This window comes from Magallana gigas, chromosome 4, assembly GCF_963853765.1.
Source record: "Magallana gigas chromosome 4, xbMagGiga1.1, whole genome shotgun sequence".
Taxonomy (NCBI): domain Eukaryota; kingdom Metazoa; phylum Mollusca; class Bivalvia; order Ostreida; family Ostreidae; genus Magallana; species Magallana gigas.
The window spans coordinates 56537821-56562458 of NC_088856.1; the positions used below are offsets into that span (position 1 = coordinate 56537821).

Consider the following 24638-nt stretch of genomic DNA (forward strand, 5'->3'; position numbering starts at 1 on the left):
GATTTTCCGCACGGGAATAAAATAAAATTGGATTGCTTGCAATCAATATACTCCTCTATTTAATAAGCACTTGTATGAATCCATTTCTCAGAAAAAACCTTCATAACATTTTGGTTGCACATCAAACATTTTATTACTTCATAAAATAATAATTTCATAATGTCCAATTCCCGTGAATATTGATCAATTTAGATTACAAATGATGCAGAAATTTGCAATGAAATAAATGTTATGAATTAAAGATAAGCAAAGTATGCTTTCTGTATAAAACATTATTTTCATAATGTACCAGTCAGTAAACATTAGTCAGTTTCATATCAGATGCTGGAGAAGATTGCAGTTGAAGAATTCCCTGAGTTATACGTAATTTTAAAAAAATGTTTCCTCTCTTAAAGGTCATACGCGACTTGCTAAAATTTGAATAAAATTTCTCTGAAATGTATTCCTGAAATGTATTCCTTATTTTTTGGCATTTAAACCTGTTTATGTTTTTTTTTTAAAAGTCCGGGTACATGAACAGGCGCGTGGGTCAATATTCGTGGGTAGTTAACATTTTTTTTAGTTCGTGGGGACGTAAAGTCTTTGGTAGCAAGTTAGGGATAACATCAATAAATATGAAACAATAAATTCCCCAAATTCGTTGGGAATTTGTAAGCAAGGGTTACCTACGAACAGTGGTCCCACACAAAAAATCATGCATCAACAGTAAATCATTGCATTGTGACGTAGAATAAAATTTGCAAAATAACTGGACATCAGTTGCGTTTGACGCAACTTATTTTATAATGTATCAGTCCGTCTACATCAATGAAATGTTTGCAATTTTAGGTTCGTTTTTGGACTGTAAACACTGTTTGCAAACATTAATTATTATTACGCCTCAACTTTTATATTACAAACAACATTTCTTAACCTCGGAGGTTAATAATAGCATGTCTGGCATGTATCTTCATTTTATATATACAGCTACTTGAGATATATTGCCAAAACTGCCAAAAGATAAAGATATTTGTAACAAAATGCACTAGTAGCTGACTACATAAAGAGAGATATCTGAGAAATTGTGTCGTAATATTATGTAGATGACTTGAAGGAATGTTGATAATAGCATGACTGGCATATATCTTCAATTTCAATATATAGCACCTTGAGATATATTGACAAAACCGCCAAAAATAAAGATATTTGTAACAAAATGCACAAGTAGCTGACTACATAAAGAGAGATATCTGAGAAATTGTGTCGTAATATTATGTAGATGACTTGAAGGAATGTTGATAATAGCATGACTGGCATATATCTTCAATTTCAATATATAGCACCTTGAGATATATTGACAAAACCGCCAAAAATAAAGATATTTGTAACAAAATGCACAAGTAGCTGACTACATAAAGAGAGATATCTGAGAAATTGTGTCGTAATATTATGAAGATGACTTGAAGGAATGTTGATAATAGCATGACTGGCATATATCTTCAATTCATATATACAGCTACTTGAGATAAATTGCCAAAACCGCCAACAAATAAAGATATTTGTAACAAAATGCACAAATAGCTGACTACATAAAGAGAGATATGTGAGAAATTGTGTCGTAATATTATGTGGATGACTTGAAGGAATGTTGATAATAGCATGTCTGGCATATATCTTCAATTTAAATATACAGCTACTTGAGATACATTGACAAAACTGCCGAAAAATAAAGATATTTGTAACAAAATGCACAAATAGCTGACTACATAATTTGAGATACTAGTATCTGAGAAATTGTGTCGTAATATTATGTGGATGACTTGAAGGAATGTTGATTTTACCAAGACTTGCATATATCTTCAATTTATATATACAGCTACTTGAAATATCTTGACAAAACCGCCAAAAAATAAAGATATTTGTAACAAAATGCACTAGTAGCTGACTACATAAAGAGAGATCTCTGAGAAATTGTGTCGTTATATTATGTGGATGACTTGATATAATCTTGATAATAGCAGGTCTGGCATATATCTTCATTTCAAATATACAGCTACTTGAGATATCTTGACAAAACCGCCAAAATATAAGAATATTTCTAACAAAATGCACAAGTAGCTGACTACATAAAGAGAGATATCTGAGAAATTGTGTCATAATATTATGTGGATTACTTGACAGAATGTTGATATTGGCATGTCTGGCATATATCTTCAATTTATATATACAGCTACTTGACATATATTGACAATTGACCGTGATATAGTGCAATGTACATCTTAAGAACACAAATAGAAATCCTAGGTATGTGTTCTCACAAGGACAGTAACAAGTAACTAGAAGCCAAGTTTCTTTCATCTCGTAGCCAGTTACTAGTAGCTAGCTTTTCTTACTTCCCGAAGCCAGTTACTAGTAGCCAGTTACGAGTAGCCAACTTTGATTTTATCTCGTAGCCTGTTACTAGTGGCTAGGTTTTCTTACTTCTCGTAGCCAGTTACTAGTAGCCAGTTACTAGTAGCTAACTTTACCTATCTGTATTTTCTGCTTTTGTTAAATAAAAAATAGCCATTATTTGACAAATCTGGGAAATTGGGCATACAAAAAACAACTTTGATAAGACCCCAGAATCAAATTAGGAGGAAAAAGTGTTTTTTATTCGACCATTTGATGCCTTCTGGCAATAACTGTCATATGTAGAACAGAAAGAGAAATCCCTAGGGCAGAAGTTTTTTAAAAAGTTAAAAATGTACAAGAATGATACATTTCAAGCCCTATAAGGTCCTATGTTAATAATTAATCAACTTTGAGATGACCCTTAAACAAACGATGTGTTAATATCTGATTTTTTCATTTGAAAATCTTAATTATTTCAGTAGAAATTCCTGTAAAAAATGTCATTAAAAAATCTAAGTCAGAACAAATTAGACCCAGCCTCGTTAACAGCTTTGACAGACCTCTGTTGTTTTAGTTGCATTTTCTACTCCTTTTCAGTTATCAAAGTACTGAGAAAGAAAAGGAATTAAATTAATTTACTAGAGGCAACTGTGTATAATAAATTATACAATTATTTGATTTTCATGAAAATCAATTAAATGCTATAGTTTATGTAGTAATAAAAGCAAAAAATACCCATGTTCTAAACTAATAAGCACATTTTTCTTTTCATAAAAGGCGAATGCTTTTCCTAAGTAGGAAAACAGAGAATTCAATATATTGGACTACACTAAACCTAATAAAATCCAATTTTCATAAATAACTAGCTATTTGAACCAATGAACAACACGATACTGTTGAAATGTTCCGCTGTTTTTGTTGTTGTTTTTTTGCCATTGTTTACGTTTTCCAAGCGTAAAATATTACCGTCATAAGTATATCTTTTGATGAGAACGAGGAGCCCAGCGTAACAAAGTGCTTATCAAAGGACACTTATGATAAAGTATAAAAATAATAAGCATTGAACTTTTTTGATCGCATTATGCAGATGACTTCTTTAACCCTTCACCTTATAATCCTATTTAAATAATAACTATTAACTAGTTGTTTGACAGAGCCATTTATTCACAATCATCAAAATAAAAAATATGCACCGATCATCAAATTAAATATTTCTGGATATGTATCTATATGTAACCATGTTTTTTTTTATTTATATACTAGGCACTGGAAACCCGGTGCACACCCTAAATTTTGTTTAATATATATTTTAGTATGTAATAATGTGCGTGATGATATTAAACCAATATCTAAAAATGATGAATTGGTCAGATACGTTATATTGGTCTGTATTAATATTACGAATTGCAAAAAATGCATAAAAGTAGAAATGGTTGATCACGAATTGTCAGCATTCAATTCGCTTAGTAAATCAATATCTCTCTCTATATAAACGCAGTTAGTGTATATAAATTCTTCAGCTCACCATGACAGCAAGGAAGGCGCAGAGAAGTTGGTGTTTTCTTATTTTATTCTGCATTATTCCTAGTTCTCCCCAGCAATGTGTGACCACAGACTTTAAAAAGAAGGTCAGCGGCAAACTGAATGAAAATTCTTTCAAGCCTCTGTTTTCTATACAAGAGAACAGTTATGGGATACTGTTTCACAAATGCTTGTATTATTGTGAACAGGACAAACGGTGCATTGGGTTTCAGATCTGCAAAGTGTCCGAGAGTTTGTTTCAATGTCAAATATGCTGCCATTGGAGGAAAATTGTTGGGTACACTGTTACAAAAACGCCTGACTGTAAATATTTTGAAAAGGTAAGAAAATTCAGTGAAATGTTAATTTTTATTTTATTGAGAAATTAATGTGTCAAATATGTAGCTTAAGTTCTTTTGTTCTTATGTGTAAACGGACCCCGGGAGGTCGTGAACCTACTAGTGTGTTTCTGGTTTTATTTTTTGATTTTATAGAATTAACAATACATAATAAAAGTTGAATGGATAAGTATACTATATGGTTTAATGTTTCTTGATGCAAATTCAAGCCTATTTTCGAAGCAATCAAAATGATTAAAAGCATGTTCATCCTCAATTTAATGTGAATTGCGAACCGGGTAATTTCATGTGAAGGAAAACCTCATATTTTGTTTTCTTTGACATGCCCTCTCTTCTATTTACCCGTAAAAATTGGACTAAGTTAAACCAAATGTCTTACAAAATTGTGGATGCAAAAAAAATGTTCGCATTCGGAAATTGTTATTCCTTAATCATCCAGTCAGGTTCGTTTCATCTGCACTGCAAAATTTCCTTAGATTTTTTTGACTGGGTCGTTTTACCAGATGCATAAGGAAACATTCCAAATACAATACTCGACTTTGTGTCATTTTAGTGATTATTAACTGTGATGGAAACGAGAACTCAGAACAGCAGAATTTACTCAGATTTTATGTTATAACTATGAGATATAAATCAATAAAATATACATGGATGCATACAGTTGGATTATGACATCAATATGTTTTTCAGGAATTCAACTTTGCAACAAATTGTAAGTACTACTTATGAAATTGATCATCGATTTTAATTTTATAATTTTATAAAGTTATTATCATTATTCGGATACATGTTTTGTATCGAAAATTATCATGAACTTCTTGATATCTTTATTCATCAACCTCAATTAACGTATTAAAATACAAAATAAAAAAATATCTTTGGATCGAGTTGTAACAAAATAAATATAACAACCATAACATTAATGTCACACAGGATCAACACAGAACTTCATTGTTTCATTGTGTATTCAAGGTTCGCTAAGAAGGCATGTCACCTTTGCTTAAAGTTCTCAAGTTCTGGTTTTGTGAAGAACTTGTTCCGCCTACAGTATTCATTTACTGTTTGTTCACTCTCCATTTTTTTATTTTCTACTTATTCATCTGTTTTTAATAGTTTATATTGTGGTTGTTTTTTCTCGTTGTATAAAGTAATACAATTACCATGATACAAATAGTAATTATACAATGAATGATTTTGTGCATTATGATGACGATCGGTTTTTGGAGTGATAATGTTTGTTTGTTTTTTATACAGTAGCGAGAAATAAAACAACCACATTAAGCTCCACACTTGAAGGTCACATTTCATCCAACGCTGTGGACGGAAACACAGATTGCGATGAGGAGAATTCAACAGCTGCCTCAAGAAACACATTTAAACCACATCTTTTAATTCAGCTGGATGGTACATACACTATAGAAAGAATAGTTATCCACGCTAAGCTGCTCGAACTTAGTAGGTTCCAGTTAAAATGTCATTCACATTTTCGGAGAATTATAAATTTCCCGATCTGGTATTATACACTTGTTTTATAGTCTACAAAAATAATATCAAGTATGTTTTTTAAATTCCTTTTACAGAATACGATTTAGGCGCTGGACTTACCAATACCTTAAGTCTAGCAGATAACATCGTTGTTAACATTACCGACGAGACGATGAACCGCACACATGAATGTGGAGGAAAATATCCGGGTCCAACCGGTACCCGTGACGTCATCCTCTTCTTGTGTCCACCTGGAACACGTGGCAACAGCATCACGGTCAAGAAAATAAAAAAAAGTTTTCTGATGAATTTGTGTGAAGTTGAGGCGTATGGACATATGTAATTATTTTAAACTTTTTAGAAGCTCTTAACATTCGTGTATGTTCAAAAACAAATTTTCAAAACTGCTTTGCTGATAAATAAAGACTCATAAATAATCGTTATAATAAATAAAGTTTTTAAAAAATATAAATATTTATCGAAAAATGTTTATTTAAGAAAAATATACCAACAAGATTCAACTATTTAAATTCAAAAGCCATTTGTTTTTTTTTTATAATTTTCCAAAGAAAGAGGTTTAAGAAAAAATGAAACGTCACTAATTTTAATCGAAAAGCCATTTGTTTAAAGTTCTTGTTTTAGGACTTATATTGCATGATATTCTGTTGTTTATAATTAAATACTTAAAAGAAATGATTTTGTTCTAATTATTGGAAGGCTTTCGTGATACAGATATAAACATGACGCAATGCTTGATCTTTATTTTTTTAACTATCATTGAAATTCAGTGTTGTGTTAAACAAGAAATACACATCAAACGTCAGCTGCAAAATTTTGGGTGTGAATGCTCAGATACGCATGTATAAAAAAAATAACTTGTGTATCATACTTAGTGTTTTGATATAGGCGACTCATTTAAAAAATACAAAAGCATGTTTGACAATGTAAATATTGTTTAATTATAATACACGCTTTGTAATTTGTTCTTGTGTAATGACGATCATGTTATTTATCTTCATATCCCGTATGAACCAACAACTGAAAAACTAGATTCTTTAATAGACATTTAAATTTATTTTTAATGTACAAGATATTTATGATACATGGGTGGCAATTGTGAAATTATTTTGCCTAAGAAACAATCGGTGGGATATTGCAAGACTATCATTTTGATTGTTTATTTTCATTAAAAACATATTTATCTAATTTAGGAAAAATTCCTTTGTAAAATAGATTGATATCCTTAGTTTAACGTTTAATGATGAAAGTGTTTGCATTAAATTATTTTATATCAAAATTGAACGTGTTGTGTTTTTTTTTATCTGTGCGGAAAGCATGCTTGTGAGACAAAAAAACAGATTGTTTCTAGGTTTAATAATAATACTTGCTTCTTTACCTTGCAATTTGACTCAGTGATGAACTAAAAGCCATTTGAACCGTATCGCAAATGATTTTAACCATGTTTGATTATTTGTATTAGATTTGTAACTATTCAGGGAAAATGACAATAACATACTGTCAACCATCTCAAAAATCCATAAAACGAAATACAAATTCAAAGCAGAGCAACACGGACCTCTAAAAAGATGGAGGAGTGAGCATCCTTTGCTGACCGGTCACACCTGCCTTGTGCTTTTTGTCGTAATCGGGGAAAAACGGAAAACTCCGTAGATACTTAAGTGATTAATTATGGTCTAACAATTAGAACGAAAAACGTCAGTCAGCATGCGATCCAGTGGAAGATTGTATTTACTGACAATGTCGTTGTATTGACCATAGAACTTACGAAAAGATGACTTCAAACGACTGTTGATAGTCTTGTATCGTTCTTCATGTTAGATATAGCAAGGTTTGCTACCTGGTTTCCATTGTGTCAATGTATTTCAGAATTGCATCCATCGGCTGTCTCCGTACATCTCCGACAAGCAGAGAGTCAGTCCATATTTAGAGGTCGCATCATTAAGCTATCACGTGACCTGGTATCTCTTACTTGTCGGAGATTAACGGAGATAGCCGAGCATCTGATTGAACGAGACGAGAGTGCATTATTGGTTGGGTCCATACAATTTTTGAAATATTTCGAAAACCGATACATAATTTGATGAAATCAATTCTATGTTTTAAATATTACACAACAGGATTCATTAGAGGTTTTCTCGAAATTCTTGTCGGAAAAGTCCGAGTATTCACATTATAAAAATGTGCGTAATTGAAATACAGATTATAAACTACTTGCCAAGCAAATTTACATACGATGATTTTAAGATAAATAATAATCGATAAAATAAACTCCCGTCAGTACTTCAGTACTTTGATTATTAGAAATACGAGATCGCACAAATAGTTGCACATATACCTAACATACCTCGCAGTACCACAATCCCTTTCTTCTTTTTTATTTTTTAATTATTTTGTATGGGTGTTGTTTTGTAATGTATTTGTTTAATTTGTATTGTAATTTTATTTTGCATGTTCTTTATTTCTTTCCGTGTTTTGTCACAGATATGAATTTCCCTTTGAACAGTTTTTCCTGATCGCTGTGATGTGTTAGCGTTAGAGTCCACCGATGTTTTAACCACTACCTGTCAAAGTAAAATGTCCCTTTGTTTCCCGTCACGTTAAAGGGGCATGGTCACGATTTTCTTCAAATTCCATTGTGCTATTTTTTTTATTTACAATGCTTTATGAATGTATTTCTAATGATCAAGTGAAATTTGAGAGTCAGTCGTAGAGTTATGAGCAAGACCCAAGACTCACAACTCTGTGTCATGTAAACAAGGCTCGTGCCCTGTTTTTTGTTTAACTTGGTTCAATATACCAATAAAAATCTTTTTCAAGCTGATTTGTCTATCCTCTTTATTTATTTCAAGCATAAATAAACAGTTTCTAACGTTTAACACATTCATTTTAGGTCTAAAGCTGGAATTTTCAATTTCAAAACGTAAACAAAAGCTTTGTTTACATAGCAAATGATTGTGAGCTGTGTAACTCGCTTAAAACTCAACAAATGATACTCACATTTTGGTTGCCTATTAAAGATGCCCTACTGAAGTATTTTAAACATTAAAATCAGAAAAATACTTTTTGACCAAAATCGTGCCCCTATAGGTAGGCAATAAGAAAATACTAACTAAAAGCTATCCATACAACGATAATTTTTACATTGATTTTTCGCTATTCTATTGCAGGTTTTATATAAAACCCAACATTCGCATTTTTCAGAACAATTTTTTTCAATGTAATTAATGATAAAATGATATTCACGACATTTTGTGTTTTGATATTTTAAAAAATCAATCGACCTTCTTGACAGCTTAAATAAATGGAAAAACTTTTACTTAGTGGCCTTGTCTCCAAAGCCCATCAGACTTATTTTTATTACGTGCACAACGATAAAAATGTACTTTTTAATAAAACGGTATTACATGTACCAATTCAAGTTGCATTTTTCCTTCCTATACACACAAAGTTACAAGTTTTTACGATTCATTGCATGTAAATTCAAAATGAAAACGAAACCTGATATGCTGAAAACAATCATATTCCTTTTGCAACTGTTGTTTGAAGAATCAACAGTACGTTCATACTTTGATACCCTTACACATGGGTATTTTTAAATATGTCAACTATTTAATAGTTCTTTAGTCAAAACAAACACCGAACTAGTCAAAATGGTTAACTAATCATCTGTACATTTTTTTGTAAAAAACATAATAAAATAAACATAAATCTTTTTCCGTAAATTATTCCTGTGAAGAACCTTAATGCATAGAAGAATCCATGTTCCCTTTGCCAGTTTGTCACCATCTTGTATCTGATGGAGTTAAAGCGTAGTCCTTCAATAATCAATTGCTGATTTTCATTCATTTATTTATTTATTCAATTTATTTATTCATTTATTTATTTATTTATCTATTTATTTTTTATTTATTTATTTGTATTGTGTATATAACACCAGATTTATAAGTTACAAAACAAATTACAAAGAGGATTACAGTAACTGAACCTAAGAGTTGGGGATAGTTACATTGTGTTGGTAGATAAACATTAGCTAACTCTTTATTTAGAGGCGTTAACCGAACTAAAATCTATACGCGTATATCTCAACAAATAAAACACAAAGTTCATTACCTGTACTTTACAGAATTTTATGTAATGTTAACGATTGTGCGCAATTTACTTAAAAATTTATTCTTTAAGTGGACAATAAATATGTCAAATAAAGGTATTATTATAATAATATTTCGGATGACATTTGACAAATTGAAATGAACCTTATATTCCCTTGCAAAATTATTAATTTCTCAACATATCGTAAGTTGTTTAAAACGTGCTTACACGTGATCCGTGCTCTATGGGAGCCGGGAAGGGAATTTATGAATAATTAATATCATCATTCACAAAAAAAGAAAACAAATCCAGAAATCAAGTGTATCATAATAATTTTTTTCTTTTTTGTGATTTCAAAAATTAAATAATTGATACAATGTAACTATATTATAATACAAAAATTACAGTACTTGCAATGGCCTACTTTATTTACTTTATTTACCTAGGTGTGTCATTCAGTCACCTTCCCAGGCCTTTCAGTTAATATTCAGTTAAGGTTCATCATGTATGATATAAAGCATTCTTATCGGAAGGAAACTCTAAAGATTTTGATAAAAAGGAAGATAATTGCAAAACAGTAAAAGTCTTCTTCTCAATAACCACTGCACCAGAAACGCCAATATTTACACCAAAGCTTGAAAATATAGAGACAATTCTGAATTGCTAAATCGTGACCCCTGGACCATTACTGGGGCCCTAAGAGGAGTTTAAAGTTAAACATAGAAATATATAAATAGGGAAAATGTTTAAAAGTCCTCTTCTTTAGACCTACATACGTTGCTACAGTTTGTGAAATTACTATGCAAGCATCCTTTAAAATCTACATTCTAAATTGTCAAAATCGTGACCCCAACACTAATAATGGGGAAACAAGAAGGGTCCACAGAATGGGGAAAATGTATAACAATCTTCTTCTCAAGAACTAGAATGCTACAATTTGTGAGATAACTGTTTAGAGCATTGTTTAAATTGTGTCCCCTGACTATTACAGGGGCCTCTCGGGGGGGGGGGGTTAAAGTTTAATTTAATTTATGGTGAAACTATTAAAAACTGCAATATAATTATGCAAGGAACTGTTGTTCATGTGAGCGATGTTGCCCATTGGCTCTTGTTCAATAAATAGCAGAATTTGATAAAAAGAAAATATAATATCATTACTTCCTACATAGGAAATAAGAATTTTGATTTATTTCGTGTGGATAAATTCCAGTCTAATTAAAATCAGATCTTTGATCCGCTCCTATTAGATCGCTTCTTTGTGTAGCGATCTATTAGGAGCGGATCAAAGATCTAATTTTAATTAGATTGGATAAATTCCGTGTGGTAAAAAGAACATTATAATACTAACTGTCTAAAATATGAACATTTTCCTATATCTGTACATACAAAGCTCTTTAACAAAAATAGATAAGTATAATACTAATCAATAATAATAATTAATTAATAATTAATAGTCAAAAAATTGCCGCGACCGTCCAGCCCTCAGAAATGCTCGATAACTCTAAATTATCCGGAATTTTTTTATTCGTACAATAAATCTGTCTTTCATATAGACAAATTTAATAAGCCTTGTAGTGTTAATATTACAAACACCTTTTCTACGAACTGCTCGGCTGAGTGGTTCCGCGGAGATCTTCTACATAAAGGTAAAGGGGTTCGAGCCACTGATGCACTGGTGCAACTGTTTTTGTTTTTAATTTGATCCCAACTTAAAATTGTATACGTATTCCATTATACCATCAGTAAATTTGGTTTTATTCCATTTTATTTTTAAAATTTGAAGGACAAAGAACATTTTTATGATGAAAAAAATATTTTGCGGCTGAGGATCGGAGACCCTTATGACTAAAGCTTGAAGTTATAGCTGTAGCGATCCTCCGTACCTGGAGCGGTGCGTCTCTCTGACGTCACAATGAGGAACCGTGGACCGTAAAACATGCACCGCACTTGTCAAAACCTCGTATCTCAAAATTCTGATGATTATCTAGCTATTTCGAAAAATGAATTCTTATCGCAAGTGTACATGTATAAAACCATCAGTCATTTCGTAGAATAAAAAGTTAGATGAGTGGATGGCATAATGTTGCTTCTCGCTAGTTTGCTTGGACTAAATCTGACGAGTTTTGCTCTCGGATGTGGGCCTTTTATACAGCATGACCAAAACAGATTTTGCCGGTCCGACTTAGGTGAGAATTAGACCAATATTATTTTATTCTTTTATCATTCTACCTATATTCATTACACCTATACATCATTTTTTGAATGGTATTTATCTATGAAAGTACATAGATTAATTTTGGGTTTTTTTCAGCGTTCACTGGATTCGTTCTACAGTCCACAGAGAGAGAAATGGAGTCTGTTTTTCTGATTCAGCTTACTTCAAATCTAAAGGTGGGATAGGATTGTTTTGTTATCTCTTTTTATCGAATTTTTTTTTCTTTCTTTACTCACCTTCATTGTTGTTTGTGAAATAATACACAGACCCGCCAATTAAAACACTGCCATCGTTTTTACGGTTTTAAAACTCGCTAAGCGTAAGTTTGATATTAAACTTTGAATTAAACTTATTGCAGTACTGGCATTCCCAAGAGGGCCGCGGTAGCCATGGTGATTTTATAGCTCTCTACAAATATAATTATACAGTGTATTTATTATACTTTCATGTTAAATACTGAAATCTGATTGGTTTAGACGAAGTTGGTAATCAGTTATATTACCCTCAGCGTTAGCAACACACTTGGCAATGGGTAACATTATATAAATAGTGCCTGTTTGGGAGGGTACCAGTTGAAATTGACACCCCGAGGAAACCATTGTCAACCGACGCGAAGCGGAGGCTGACAATGGTTTTCGAGGGGTGTCAATTTCAACTGGTATCCTCCTGAACAGGCAATATTTATTTTATTATACTGAATGTTTAAATTTTAGAGAATTTTTATATTGCTTTTATATAGAAATGACGTGAATTCTACGGCGAACCGTACGCGCATAATTTACGCGCATGTAAATTATGCGCGTACGGTTCGCCGTAGAATTCACGTCATTTCTATATAAAAGCAATAAAATTCTCTTTAAAATCAAGACATTCAGTATAATAAAATAAATAGTGCCTGTTTGGGAGGGTAACTGTTGAAATTGACACCCCTCGAAAACCATTAATTGGCAACCTCCGCTTGGCGTCGGTTGACAATGGTTGTCTCGGGGTGTCAATTTCAACAGTTACCCTCCCAAACAGGCACTATTTATATATTAACATCAATTCTTAAGTTTAAAAGTTTGGATTTTTCTTGACTATAAATGTTTATTTATGGCCCTAAAATATTATAAGTGAAACTTGAAGGCCGACATGATGGGCCATTTGTAGACCACCCAGCCTCCTTAAAAATCGATCTCCCTCAGGTACATCAACAGTTCAATTAATGAAATTTATTTTTAAATATGCTTTAAGCCTCTTACTCTTCTGTATGAGGAAAAAGAAATATCAGACAGTTTTCTACCCTAACCGTCCTTGGTTACTGTAAATTCCTAATTAAACGCGAGGAATTTATATCCGCGTAAAATCGCGAGAAGCACCCATCGCGGATTTTAAAACCTCGCCATTATTTTCTGAGTGTTTGGAACTATAAGAAATATGGAGAAAGGATCCGCGTTCGCGATTTTATATTCTCGCGATTTGATTCAAAACAGCGGGATCGCGGAATTAAGTACTCGCGTAATACTAGTATAAGGAAATTCCAGTATATGTTTTTCATACGGTACTGGTGTTTCGAAATACTTCTAATGCCCATTACGTTGTTCCCCTAGGGTCGGATAGCTCTACCCGGACAACTGCTTACTATATATGGTAGGGGATCTGCGAACTCTTGTGGACCCCACCGACTAAACCGTCTCCAGGGTCATATCATATACGGTAAATGACGATCAGAGCCAATTTGACAAGAGCTTGGACTGTTGGTGGGATGTGAATATCTAGTTAGCTCATTAAAACAATCTGATATCCTTGCTTCTAATTCGCTAACTAAGAGAAGCTCATTTATACTCATACAATGACTGTCAAAATCGGGAAGTTTTTTTTCTCAAGATCTGCTTTGTTGTGTGAAATTGACGCTGTTTCAACTGAAATATACAGCCCTGGATGAAGTCGGACAAGTGTCGTTCAATGTATTCATATCCATCAGCCAATGACTAAACAATTACCATGAATAGATCCCGCCTTCATCAAATCGGAGCTAGTCACGTACTGCTCAAAGTCCAAGCTCTTGCTAAAACGGCTCTAAACCACCGCTTAAAGGAAGGTCGCCACTCTATATGAACAGTATTTCGGTTGCTTACAGAAAACAACAAGGGTATAACCTAAAAAGTATGGTTAATGGTCACGCTTTATAATGATTTTGGTTAATTTGAATAAAGGCATCCTGAACGCATATCGCAAAAATTTGACATTTGTTGCTTCAACACGGTTTGAGCCATTGATATGGTTCACGATCGAGCCATCTCTAAATCAGATGAATAAAACTTATCATTCACCGAGCTTTGCAATTCACAGAGTTGTCTTTCCTTTTCAGTCGGCCGTAGTGAGTTCCCGGATGAAGCACCACGTTATGTAATTCATGAACATCACGATTTTAACCTGGTCCAGCTTAACAGCATAACTAATTACGACTGCTCTTGTGAGGTAAGATCATCGATAGCTGTTGTAAAAGGTTTCAATATAGATTGTAGATCAATACAATATGTGTTTGGACACATTAATTTTTTCCCGTCATCAAGACGGCATGTCATTAAAGAAAGTTATTTCCCGTCATCAAGATTATTAAATTATGTCATTAGGATATTTAATGATGTAATACTGATTTGTTTGCCTATACATACATGTTATTCGCAACACAGTGATTAGGCATATCATGCGCGGACCCAGAATTTTGTTCTAGGAAGTTGGAACCAAGGGATAATATCGTTTGTCGGGGCAGGGTATGGTAGAAGGTGGGGGAGGGGGGATCGAAGCCTATTTTCGATAGCTTTATGTAAATTTGTGAAATAAACAGGTTTGAATTTTCCAAGGAGAGAGTTTAGGCACTATCACCCTCCCCCCGAGATTCGCTGATTAATGATACTCAGTACACACAGCTTTCATATATCATATTTTTTATCAATTTCAGGTTGAGATTGATCTTCCTCAACAGCCACTCCAAGGGAGCACAGTGCCCCCCGGGGACAAGTGCGTGATCACGGAGAATGAATACGACTGTCGGTTCCGACAGGGATACTGTTCCCGCCGGCGCTCGTTCCTGGGAGGAGATAGATGTAGGTGGACAGTACCAAACACTGTATGCCCCCGCAGATAGACGCGCCACCTGGATAACCTATATAGAAATATATAGTTCTGATGAGCAATTTCAAAAGAAAATTGATTCAATATGACAGAAGTTTTAATCAATACAAATGTACAGAATTAGTTATATGCATGTTGACCTAATATTTAATGAATTTCTATTCAATGTTGTTTGTAACAGTTTTCCTTGACTTCAACGTCAGATTATATTTTTACACATTAAAACATTTGATCATGCACTCAGCCTCCCTTTGTATGTTTGATGATATGAATTCATGTTACTAGGTTTTTTGGATAAGCCATCTGTTGTTACATGTATATTACCGTATTTATCAGGTTTTTATATCAGTTTATTGTGAAAACAATTTTGATTTAAGAAATAAACAGCAATTTAAAAAGTTCCCTGGGATATGAACTTTGTTGGTCACGTGATCAAATCCTGTGAAGCCCGACGGGCCGAAGAACCTGTTAAGACGTCACGAAAACGTTCATACAGAATTAAACGTTTCCGCTATTATATAGGTTCATATAAGGAAGCTTATTTGCAAATGTAAATATTTTGATTAAAAAAACAGATGTCGAAATTTAATTCATTTTCTTTTCAATTCTGTCTACTAACGCTGAGTAATAAGCACTTCCGGTTGACGTTGATAACGTGGGTTGTAAGCGTATACTAAGTATAAGCGGCAAAAGCGGAGGTTGTGGTCAGTTGAGACGTCGAAGACGGTCGCTTAAAACTAGGTTAGGACAAATCCTTGATAATAGGATAAGTCTTACGTGCCTGCATAAGGCTTTCGAACTTGATTTATATTGACAATGTACTAGTAATACATAGTAATAGTTGTCAGGGTTGATAGGAACGCGCGCACTCCATGATACAGTGGGATGTTGTTGCTATTATTGAGTAAAATATTTGATTGAAAAATGTGAAGCTAATTTGAATATTTTCTTAAATTGCCCAGGGAGCAATACGTTCCACTTGTAATACAAAGTTACAAAGTCCCTGCATTCTTTTATATATTATAATCTGTCAAGTGTCAAGATAGGGGCGTTTCAAATTAGTTACTGTATCTTCTTTCTAGTAAAAAGTTCTAATCCTGATAAATGCTGCATAAATATCTTGGAACATAGATTATTTAGATTAAGTCTGTATTGACCAATGCAATTACCAAACATGGATTATGCACTAGCAGTATTCCCATGACATACGTGTGACATTGTAGATATTACCCAGTAAATTTGAAAATTTTACAACACATGAACGGGAACTTATTAATATTAAGGATATGCTGTAGGAAAGATTTTTAATTTGAATGTTAAGACGTTCAATCTGCAATTTCAGTCTATACTTGCCTGAAATAAGGTTTACACGGTGTGTACATGTATATTCTTTTTATTAACAACCACAGCTGCGTTGGTGTTTCTGGCCATAATGAGCTGTAAAAGCAAATTATCATACAACTCAGTATAAATTGTCCTAAATCTCATCCTACATCTCAGTATATATTGTCCTAAATCTCATACAACTCAGTATATATTGTCCTAAATCTCATCCTACATCTCAGCAGGTGCATATACCTTATCCTTTTCCTGCAACTCGGCATGATTTTATATTTCATCCTACAACTAAGCATGATCTTATACCCATCCTACAACTCAACATGATTCTATATCATTCCTACAACTCAACATGATTCTATACCTCATCCATCAACTCAGCATGATGTCATACCTTTCCCTACAACTCAGCATGATCCTATACCTCCTCCTAAATCTCAGCATGAATTTATACCTCTTCCTACAACTCGGTATGAGTACATACCTCCTCATAAAGCTCAGCATGATCCTATAGCTCTTCCTATACTCCATTCTACAACTCAGCATAATTCTATACCTCATCCCAAAACTTAACATTATCTAATACTTCTTCCTACAACCTAGCATGATCCTATACCTCTTCCTACAACTCAGCATGAGTCCATACCTCTTCCTACAACTCAGCATGAGTCCATACCTCTTCCTACAACACAGCATGAGTCCATACCTCATCCTACAACTCAGCACGATCCTATAGCTCTTCCTACAACTCAGCAAGATCCTTTACCTCTTCCTTCAACTCAGCATGAGTACATACCTCCTCCTAAAGCTCAGCATGATCCTATAGCTCTTCATACACTCAGCATGATTCTATACTCCATTCTACAACTCATCATTATTCTATACCTTATCCCACAACTCAACATTATCTTATACCTCCTCCTACAGCCTAGTATGATCCTATACCTATTTCTAAAAATCAGCATAATCCTTTACCTCTTCCTTCAACTCAGCATGATTCTATACCTCTTCCTAAAACTCAGCATCTTCCTATATTTCATCATACAACTCATCGTGACCCTTTACCTCTTCCTTTACCCAAGCCTGCTACTCTTCTTCAATATAACCTAAGAATGTGCCTACCTCATCTTCAGCAGACCGCGCAACAATGCTGACGTCTATTTCGAACCGAAACAACCAGAAAGGAAGGAGTTAACTCCCCCTACCTAGACTCCCACCACAATCTTCTCACAAAATTTATGAAATTCTTCAATTGATAATCCATAAATTTTATTTGGAATCACTAATAATTAAAGCATTGACCTCATACAGCATCTGCAGATGAAACTGCCACAAACCAATCTGATTATGGTCTTTGATCCGCTCCGACAAATTCGATTTCGCTACGTAGAGTGACATCGAATTTGTCGGGGGGGATCAAAGATCCGATTTTAATCAGATTGACCTACAAACACGTTATCTAGCCGTGTTCAATTCATTAAGTGACAATATACTATAAAAAATACTATTTAATTAATCAATGTTTACACTGAAAATTGGTGTCTTAGTACTGTTAATACAGGTTTGCAATGCGTGTTTGGTTGATCAACGTATAAGATCATTCACGCGCTTTTACTCAGTTTATATATTCATCTAAGATAGTTCAAAGGAAGATGAAAAAAGTAATTTTAAAAACTCTTTCTTTGCTAGTTTATACGAGACATAAATCGTAGAAAAAATGGCACAGTCGTAAAATACTATTATTATATATCACATTAATTTTTTTTTTCTCCAATGTTCGGTGTATTCATTCATGTTTGCATGAACAACCAAAGAAATGATACATTGTTTTTTGTTTTGTTTTGTTTTTGTTTTTGTTTTTTTTTGGGGGGGGGGGGGTATGTTTGGGGGGGTTTGGTGTTTTTTTTGGTTTTTGGTTTTTTTTTTGTCAGTGGATGAACATTTTATATCTTTATAGAATTCTGCAAATAAAATCTTATAGAACTCAGTTACTCAGCCCAGAGAAATCTTGTGTTGCTTTAGACAATAACTGCTAACGTTATACATGTACATGTATTTACATGTATATACCTAGAAAGGCGTGCAATGTGCATGTACATCAAGTCCCCACACGGAGTCAGGAGTCAAAATACGTTTCCCTTGCTAAGTAATTAAAAAAAGCATGTGCATATTTACATGTAAATTGATATAATAAATTAATTGACAACGTAACGTTAAAATCCTTAAGCGATTGCATATGTTTTTGTTGTAATAGTTGGGACTTTATGGACCGTGAATATCGATCGGCCTGGGTCAGTGATAGAGCCCTTGACTAGAGTTGCAGCTAGGGGTTCCGGGTTCGATTCCCGGTCAAGCCAAAAGTTTTCAATATTCCTCCTTTCCTATTACATTTTGTGTTATGTCCTGCCCCTGGAACTGACAGGTTAACTCCTGCCAGGGGAAGAACCTGGGGTGATCTTCGAGGGCCGCGAAGATCATTTAGCCTAATTAAGGAGGGAGGAATGTAGTAGTTGGGGCTATATGGACCGTGGATGGTAGGGCTCCTAACTAGAGTTGCAGGGGTCCCGGGTATGATTCCTCGTTCAGCCATATGTTTTCAATGTTCCTCCTTTCCTATTACATTTTACATGTAAAACACGATCAATTAAACTGTGTATCTTTCTTCTCTTCTCAGTACAGTACTTCCAGTACTTTGATTTTAGAAAGAGATCACGTATTTCCCTTTCTGGTTTTTGTGTGACAGAATTTAAATAAACGTGGGTAAAGTGTAGAACTAAATAAATTGTATTATCTTTGATGGACCTATTATTAGATATTTCCGTTTTTATCCGGGCTGTAATATTTTCAATGTTTGAAACCGAAGAATTCACCCACGTGTGTCGGAGCAGAAAGATGAAAATTTAGGGAAGATGGCCGAAGTTGAATGAGATGACAACTGCGTCAGATGCAATTTCACGACCTGGAAAGCTGTGACTGAAAGGTGTGTGGTTTTATTTTCGACTTTTATGACTATATTCAGTGACAGTCGGCAGTTCGATGTTGGGGTACACCGCAGAAACAAATCGGCAAAATATTTAAATACCGGCTGTCATTTTCAATCATAACACATTAACAGGTAAACGGCGAGGTCCATTTGATGTCTTGACAGATGTGTTGCTTTAAAGTCATTTTTAAACCCTCCATCTTGCCTCTTTTGTTTGCCCATTTGCAATTATCACGTACTGAAATCGATAACTTGGGGTTGGGGGGGGGGGTAATTTAGGTTAAAGGATGTAAACAAAACACAGGCTTAAGGCAATTCTACTTCTACCAGATTGCGGCCACCATCAATCACTGATGACACTGCCACTTTGGTGCGCATACCAAATTTTAGAAAATAAAAATAAGTGCTGAATAGTATCAAAAAGTGTGCAAGTAAAAACAACTTGATTAAATTAATCAGATACTTAAGCGAGCCTTGAATATTTCGAGGCTCAGGGATGTAGTGTTGTCAGTGGGCAGAGCATTCCAGTCCCTGATGGTACGAGGGTAGAATGATTCCTTCCTTACTTCTGTGTAACTCGATGGTATTTGGAAGGAATGTACTTCCATGTTTCGGCAAAGTCTTGATGGTGTCACTAGTTTGTCTGATGTTTCAATTTTCACTAGTCCGTTTTTGTTCTTATACATGAGAGTCAGCCTGGCTCGCTTTCTCCTCACCTCCAGAGTTTGCCATTCTAGGGAGTGAATCATGTTGGTTACTGATGAGGTGTTGTGACATCGGTTGGTCACATATCTGGCGGCCTGACGTTGTAACATCTCGATCTTGTGTTTATGATCCTTCAAAAATGGGTCCCAAGTATTCTAGCGTAGGTCATACAAGTGTCTTCTAGGCTTTCTCTTTTATATTTGCCTTTCTGATGTTGAGGTTAGGTTTTAGAAAGCTTAAGGTGTTAATTGTTTGATAGCTTTCTTGCAGATGTTCGATGTGTGCTGGTTCCACTTAATATCTGATGTTATTGAAACACCTAGATATTTCGCTGTTGTAACCTATTCGAGTTGGTGGCTGTGAAGAGTGCATATATTATTAATATCTGTAAGAAATTTGTTTTTGTTTAAGTTAGTTTCTCCATGTAAAAATAGATGAAATGTCTACGAAGAAATATTGGATTTTTTCCCTGTATCAATTTCAATATATACTTCTTTGACAGGTATGTGTATTCTTGTTTAAATTCATCAAAAAGTGACGAAAACAGTAACCTGGAACAGACTGTAAAAGAATCATTATGTACATTTGTACTTGTGTGGAATAGTATTTGAATTGGCCAATTATATTAGATCTATACGTCCCTCACAGGTTGGTTGGCCAATTAGAAGCACTGTTATATCAGGTTGGTCATTGCTGTAGATAGATATCATCACTGCACTGAGGGTTGTTTCATGGTTTTCTGTCATGCTTACTGTTTTGACTTTCCGACAAATGCTTATTTAAATGGCAGATTTTGTATAATGTTCTAGTGACAAAATATTGTTTATAAATAACAACTGAAGCTAAGAATAAAGAAATAAAAAGTAATTTTTTTTATTTATTACAGCAGGGATTTACAGAGTGAAACATGTCACAAAAACCAAAGCGTAAAGCGGCCATGATGACTGCGGAGGTTGTCCCAGGATCCTCCACTCAAGTTGCGAAGGAAGTCGCAAAGTCAGAGCTACTAGCCCCGCAGGAGAAAAAGCCAAAAGTCTCCGAAAAAGGTGACTCGGCCTCCACAAAGGAAGAGACGGAAGAAGAGATGCAAAGGTACTTGGACGACACGTTCGAAGGCAGGCGTGCGTTTGTGACGGAGGAAATGCCAACCATTTTAATTCTCCGAGAACATTTCCCACAGCTGTTTAAAGGGAGACAAATGTTGGCAGAGTTCCAGAGAATCACGGGGCTGGACATCGATCACCTGATACAAGAGTACTGCGTGAAGTACGCGTCCACTGTAATCAGCCTGGGGCGACAGACTCCGGGCTCCGGGGGTCTACTCAAACAGGCTGAGTCAGTCAGACAACAGAATCTCGCCCTGAAGCAGTACTGGGACATGGTGACCGCTCTGTGCCTGATTCCCCTGCTACTGAAGGAGAACCTGGTGGAGATGGTGAGGGAAGTCGGGCCGGAGGAAGAGGTGGACCCCCGGGGGAAAATTGTCCCCATCCTCATCTCCAAGGGCTCGATATTCAAGAGTGACGAGTTTGTGCTGATCATCGAGGAAGAAGTGGTGCAAGAGTTTGAGGAGTTTACGATCGCGCTGGGGACGCTGTTTTCGGCATACTGGGTGTTTAACATGCAGTACCCCCGGACATTGAACCACACGTATAATTTCATACAGAAGGCCATTTTACACCTGAGGGATGGCACACCGTTTCCTCCGCTATGTAAACAGTTGGTGCAGAAGATACAAAAGGCTTGTTCCCAAGGAAAATCAGCTACGTAGCTGGGGGAAATCAGCCACGTAGCCGGGGGAAATCAGCCACGTAGCCGGGGGAAATCAGTCAAGTGCTGGGGGAAATCGGTCAAGTGCTGGGGGAAATCGGTGAAGTGCTGGGGGAAATCAGTCAAGTGCTGGGGGAAATCGGCCATATAATGAGGGAATGTTTGCTATGTACATGTAGCTAGCATGGAGTTGATTAGACAACTATATACACTGTACATTAATTGATAAAAGTCCCAAATGAAACTGAAGGGTGCATAATTGAAATTAAACCTTCACTGTGTATGCCATCCAATATGTGTCAGTATTTTTTACCGTTAGATAGTGCATTTTATTATAAAAGCTGTACTTGTTTAGAAATTAATGTTTTTGTAATTTTATGTTATGTTTTAAGCAACTTAAATGTACTCGTTTCATTGTGTGTTTTACATGCAACAATACCCATAAATATGGAGGTGCTTTAACATTTTTTTAGTTGCTTGCAGTATTAGAAACATTCCGTTGTGAGAGTTATATCTCATACACCATTAAGTGCAATATTGAGACATTGAATACAAATTGTGAAGTGTAATCATCCCCCGCCCAATGATCAGGAAGAAGTCCAGACAGGTTAGCGCTCTGTCTTGAGTCGTTCAAAAACTGCAAAAGACATAAACTTAAGATTGTTCCTCTATTGTATCCCCTCATGTTGCTTAAGAAATGTTGTGATCCTTTGAGGCAGTTAGATTATGTTTGTTTTAGTTCAATGTATTAGCACCATAAATCACGTCTTCCTGTTATAGAAACCTTACTCAGCTCTGCATGTTCAGAAAATTTAGAAACGTTTAAAAGGCAAATAAAAAAATAATAATAATAGGAAATGGATTGGTTCTCAAGCCCCAACACAAAAATCAAAAAATAAAATACCTGTCTGTCGCATTATAATTTGAAAATTTTGGCCTGGGAAAAAAATCATATTTTTTTTACATTAGCAATATATATTTGCTTATGATGATATCTTGTGGGTAGGTAATAAGAAATGTGCCATAGCAGACATGCCAAAATATGTAAACTTTCAAAATTCCAAGGTCGTAAACTAGTTTAGTCTCTCAACTCATATCCTAACATGTTCCCAAGCTGAGCAAAAGCAAAGCTTTATATGCCTCAACATGCTGTGTGACAATAGATAGACAATCTAACCACTTATTACATTAAATTCTGTGAAGTGCATTTCTGGCCAAAACAATAGTCTTTATTTTTGCATGCTGAAAATTTTCTTGATGTAGACATGATTTTTGTTTTATTGTGAAAGCAAAAGTTCAGCATCTCCGTAATTAAACAGAATTTTCAGACCTTTATCTGATTCTTACTCTAATGAAAATACAAAAACTGGGAATAATATTTTCTCAACACATAACTGTACCTTTAAACTTCTGTAAGAAATATTGTTTTAATTTAATGATGGGAAAAGCTACATGTAAATTTCAAAATAGAAATGGAGTTATTCCCCTTAATACAAGATATTGAAACTGAATCGACCTATTAAATTTGGTTAACAAGTGCATGTCTAAATTTTATCACATTTAGATTTACAATATCCAAGCACTATGTTCTGGACACAGGATAGAGGGAGGTCTCGCATGTAAATATACTGTAATTATGCATATTATGTGTATGTACCATGTATACAGCGCCTGTATATGTAGTACTGTTCTGTGTGTCCGGTTTTTGTTTTAATTGTTTAAGGCAATATGAGCTGTATTTTTTAGAATTTTATTTTGCTGCAAAAACCTGCTAGTATGATAAGTCTGCATATGAATTAAACTTTATGATAGATAAAATTTGAAAAAATCATTAATTTTTGTCAAAGGAAATATTTCTCTTCTAAGGAATATATAGCAAATCAAATTTTGTACAGGACGACAATTATTCAATTTTGCTCCATATAAGGCTTCTTAACGGCCTTTTCCACAAAATTATGGCTAACAGAAATTTAAAAACCATGATTTTTTTTTTATTATTTTAGTAGAAAAGAACATTTTAGTAAAAAAAAAAATTCAGCTCATATTGCTTTAACATTTTGTTTTTACGGTAGGTGAAAAGATGTTCATCGATGTACTTTTTGTTTTTATATTATCCTTACATTTTTTTTCAATTTTTTTTAGGTGGGGGAGTAGTGTTTCAAATTTTTTTGAAATTATACAAAAATAATTACGGATATATCGTGTTGTTTATTTCAGTGTTAAATAGATTACAATGCAATGTGTATTGTCATGGCTATATCCCCTCCACCTTTATTATCTGTAGAAATGACATTTGTATACTTGTATACATACAGGTAATTATTATTACCTGGTGTATGCTATGGTGGCCAGCATTGTCTCCAAACCGCCCCCACCCCCCACTCAAATAAAGTTTGAATCTGTATGGTTGTATGTCTCCCTCCTGAATTTTGTGGCATTTTCCAGGGTTTTTTTTTAAAAAAACATGTACATATGTAACAAGGTTTCTTAAGTCACAGACTAGAGACTAAAAGTTCTCTGTATAAAAGAACTTAGAAAACTTCTACAGTGTGTATATTGTTGTAGAATACTTAGCAATGTCATTTGGTGCAGAATCTTGATGCAATTAGTACTTAATTTATATTTTGTGTTTATTTCTCCAATTAGTGTTCAATGGTCATTG

General features: G+C 34.4%; 3 protein-coding genes across 5 annotated transcripts; all 3 read left to right on the top strand.

The window, feature by feature from the left end:
- Positions 1–3836: 3836 nt before the first annotated feature.
- LOC105344931 (uncharacterized) lies at positions 3837–7013 on the top strand. The gene is made up of 4 exons (XM_020073958.3): positions 3837–4235; positions 4944–4965; positions 5508–5708; positions 5834–7013. Exons 1-4 carry the CDS (start codon positions 3900–3902, stop codon positions 6079–6081), a joined length of 807 nt encoding a protein of 268 aa, XP_019929517.3. The 5' UTR covers positions 3837–3899; the 3' UTR covers positions 6082–7013.
- A 4752-nt stretch (positions 7014–11765) lies between these two features.
- Positions 11766–15413, top strand: LOC105344926 (uncharacterized). Its single transcript, XM_034452091.2, has 5 exons — positions 11766–12034; positions 12160–12239; positions 13653–13758; positions 14414–14523; positions 15008–15413. The coding sequence occupies exons 1-5, from the start codon at positions 11929–11931 to the stop codon at positions 15191–15193; spliced, it is 588 nt and encodes a 195-aa protein (XP_034307982.2). The 5' UTR covers positions 11766–11928; the 3' UTR covers positions 15194–15413.
- A 3944-nt stretch (positions 15414–19357) lies between these two features.
- Positions 19358–24429, top strand: LOC105344925 (sterile alpha motif domain-containing protein 3). Of its 3 annotated transcripts, none has more exons than XM_011452840.4 (2): positions 19358–19498; positions 21093–24429. In XM_011452840.4, exon 2 carries the CDS (start codon positions 21114–21116, stop codon positions 21975–21977), a length of 864 nt encoding a protein of 287 aa, XP_011451142.1. In that variant the 5' UTR covers positions 19358–19498; positions 21093–21113; the 3' UTR covers positions 21978–24429. The 3 variants fall into 3 exon arrangements, with proteins under 3 accessions (XP_011451142.1, XP_011451143.1, XP_065939253.1); XM_011452841.4 differs by having other exon boundaries at positions 19359–19498; positions 21096–24429; XM_066083181.1 differs by lacking the exon at positions 19358–19498 and adding an exon at positions 19519–19633.
- The last annotated feature ends 209 nt before the right edge of the window (positions 24430–24638 follow it).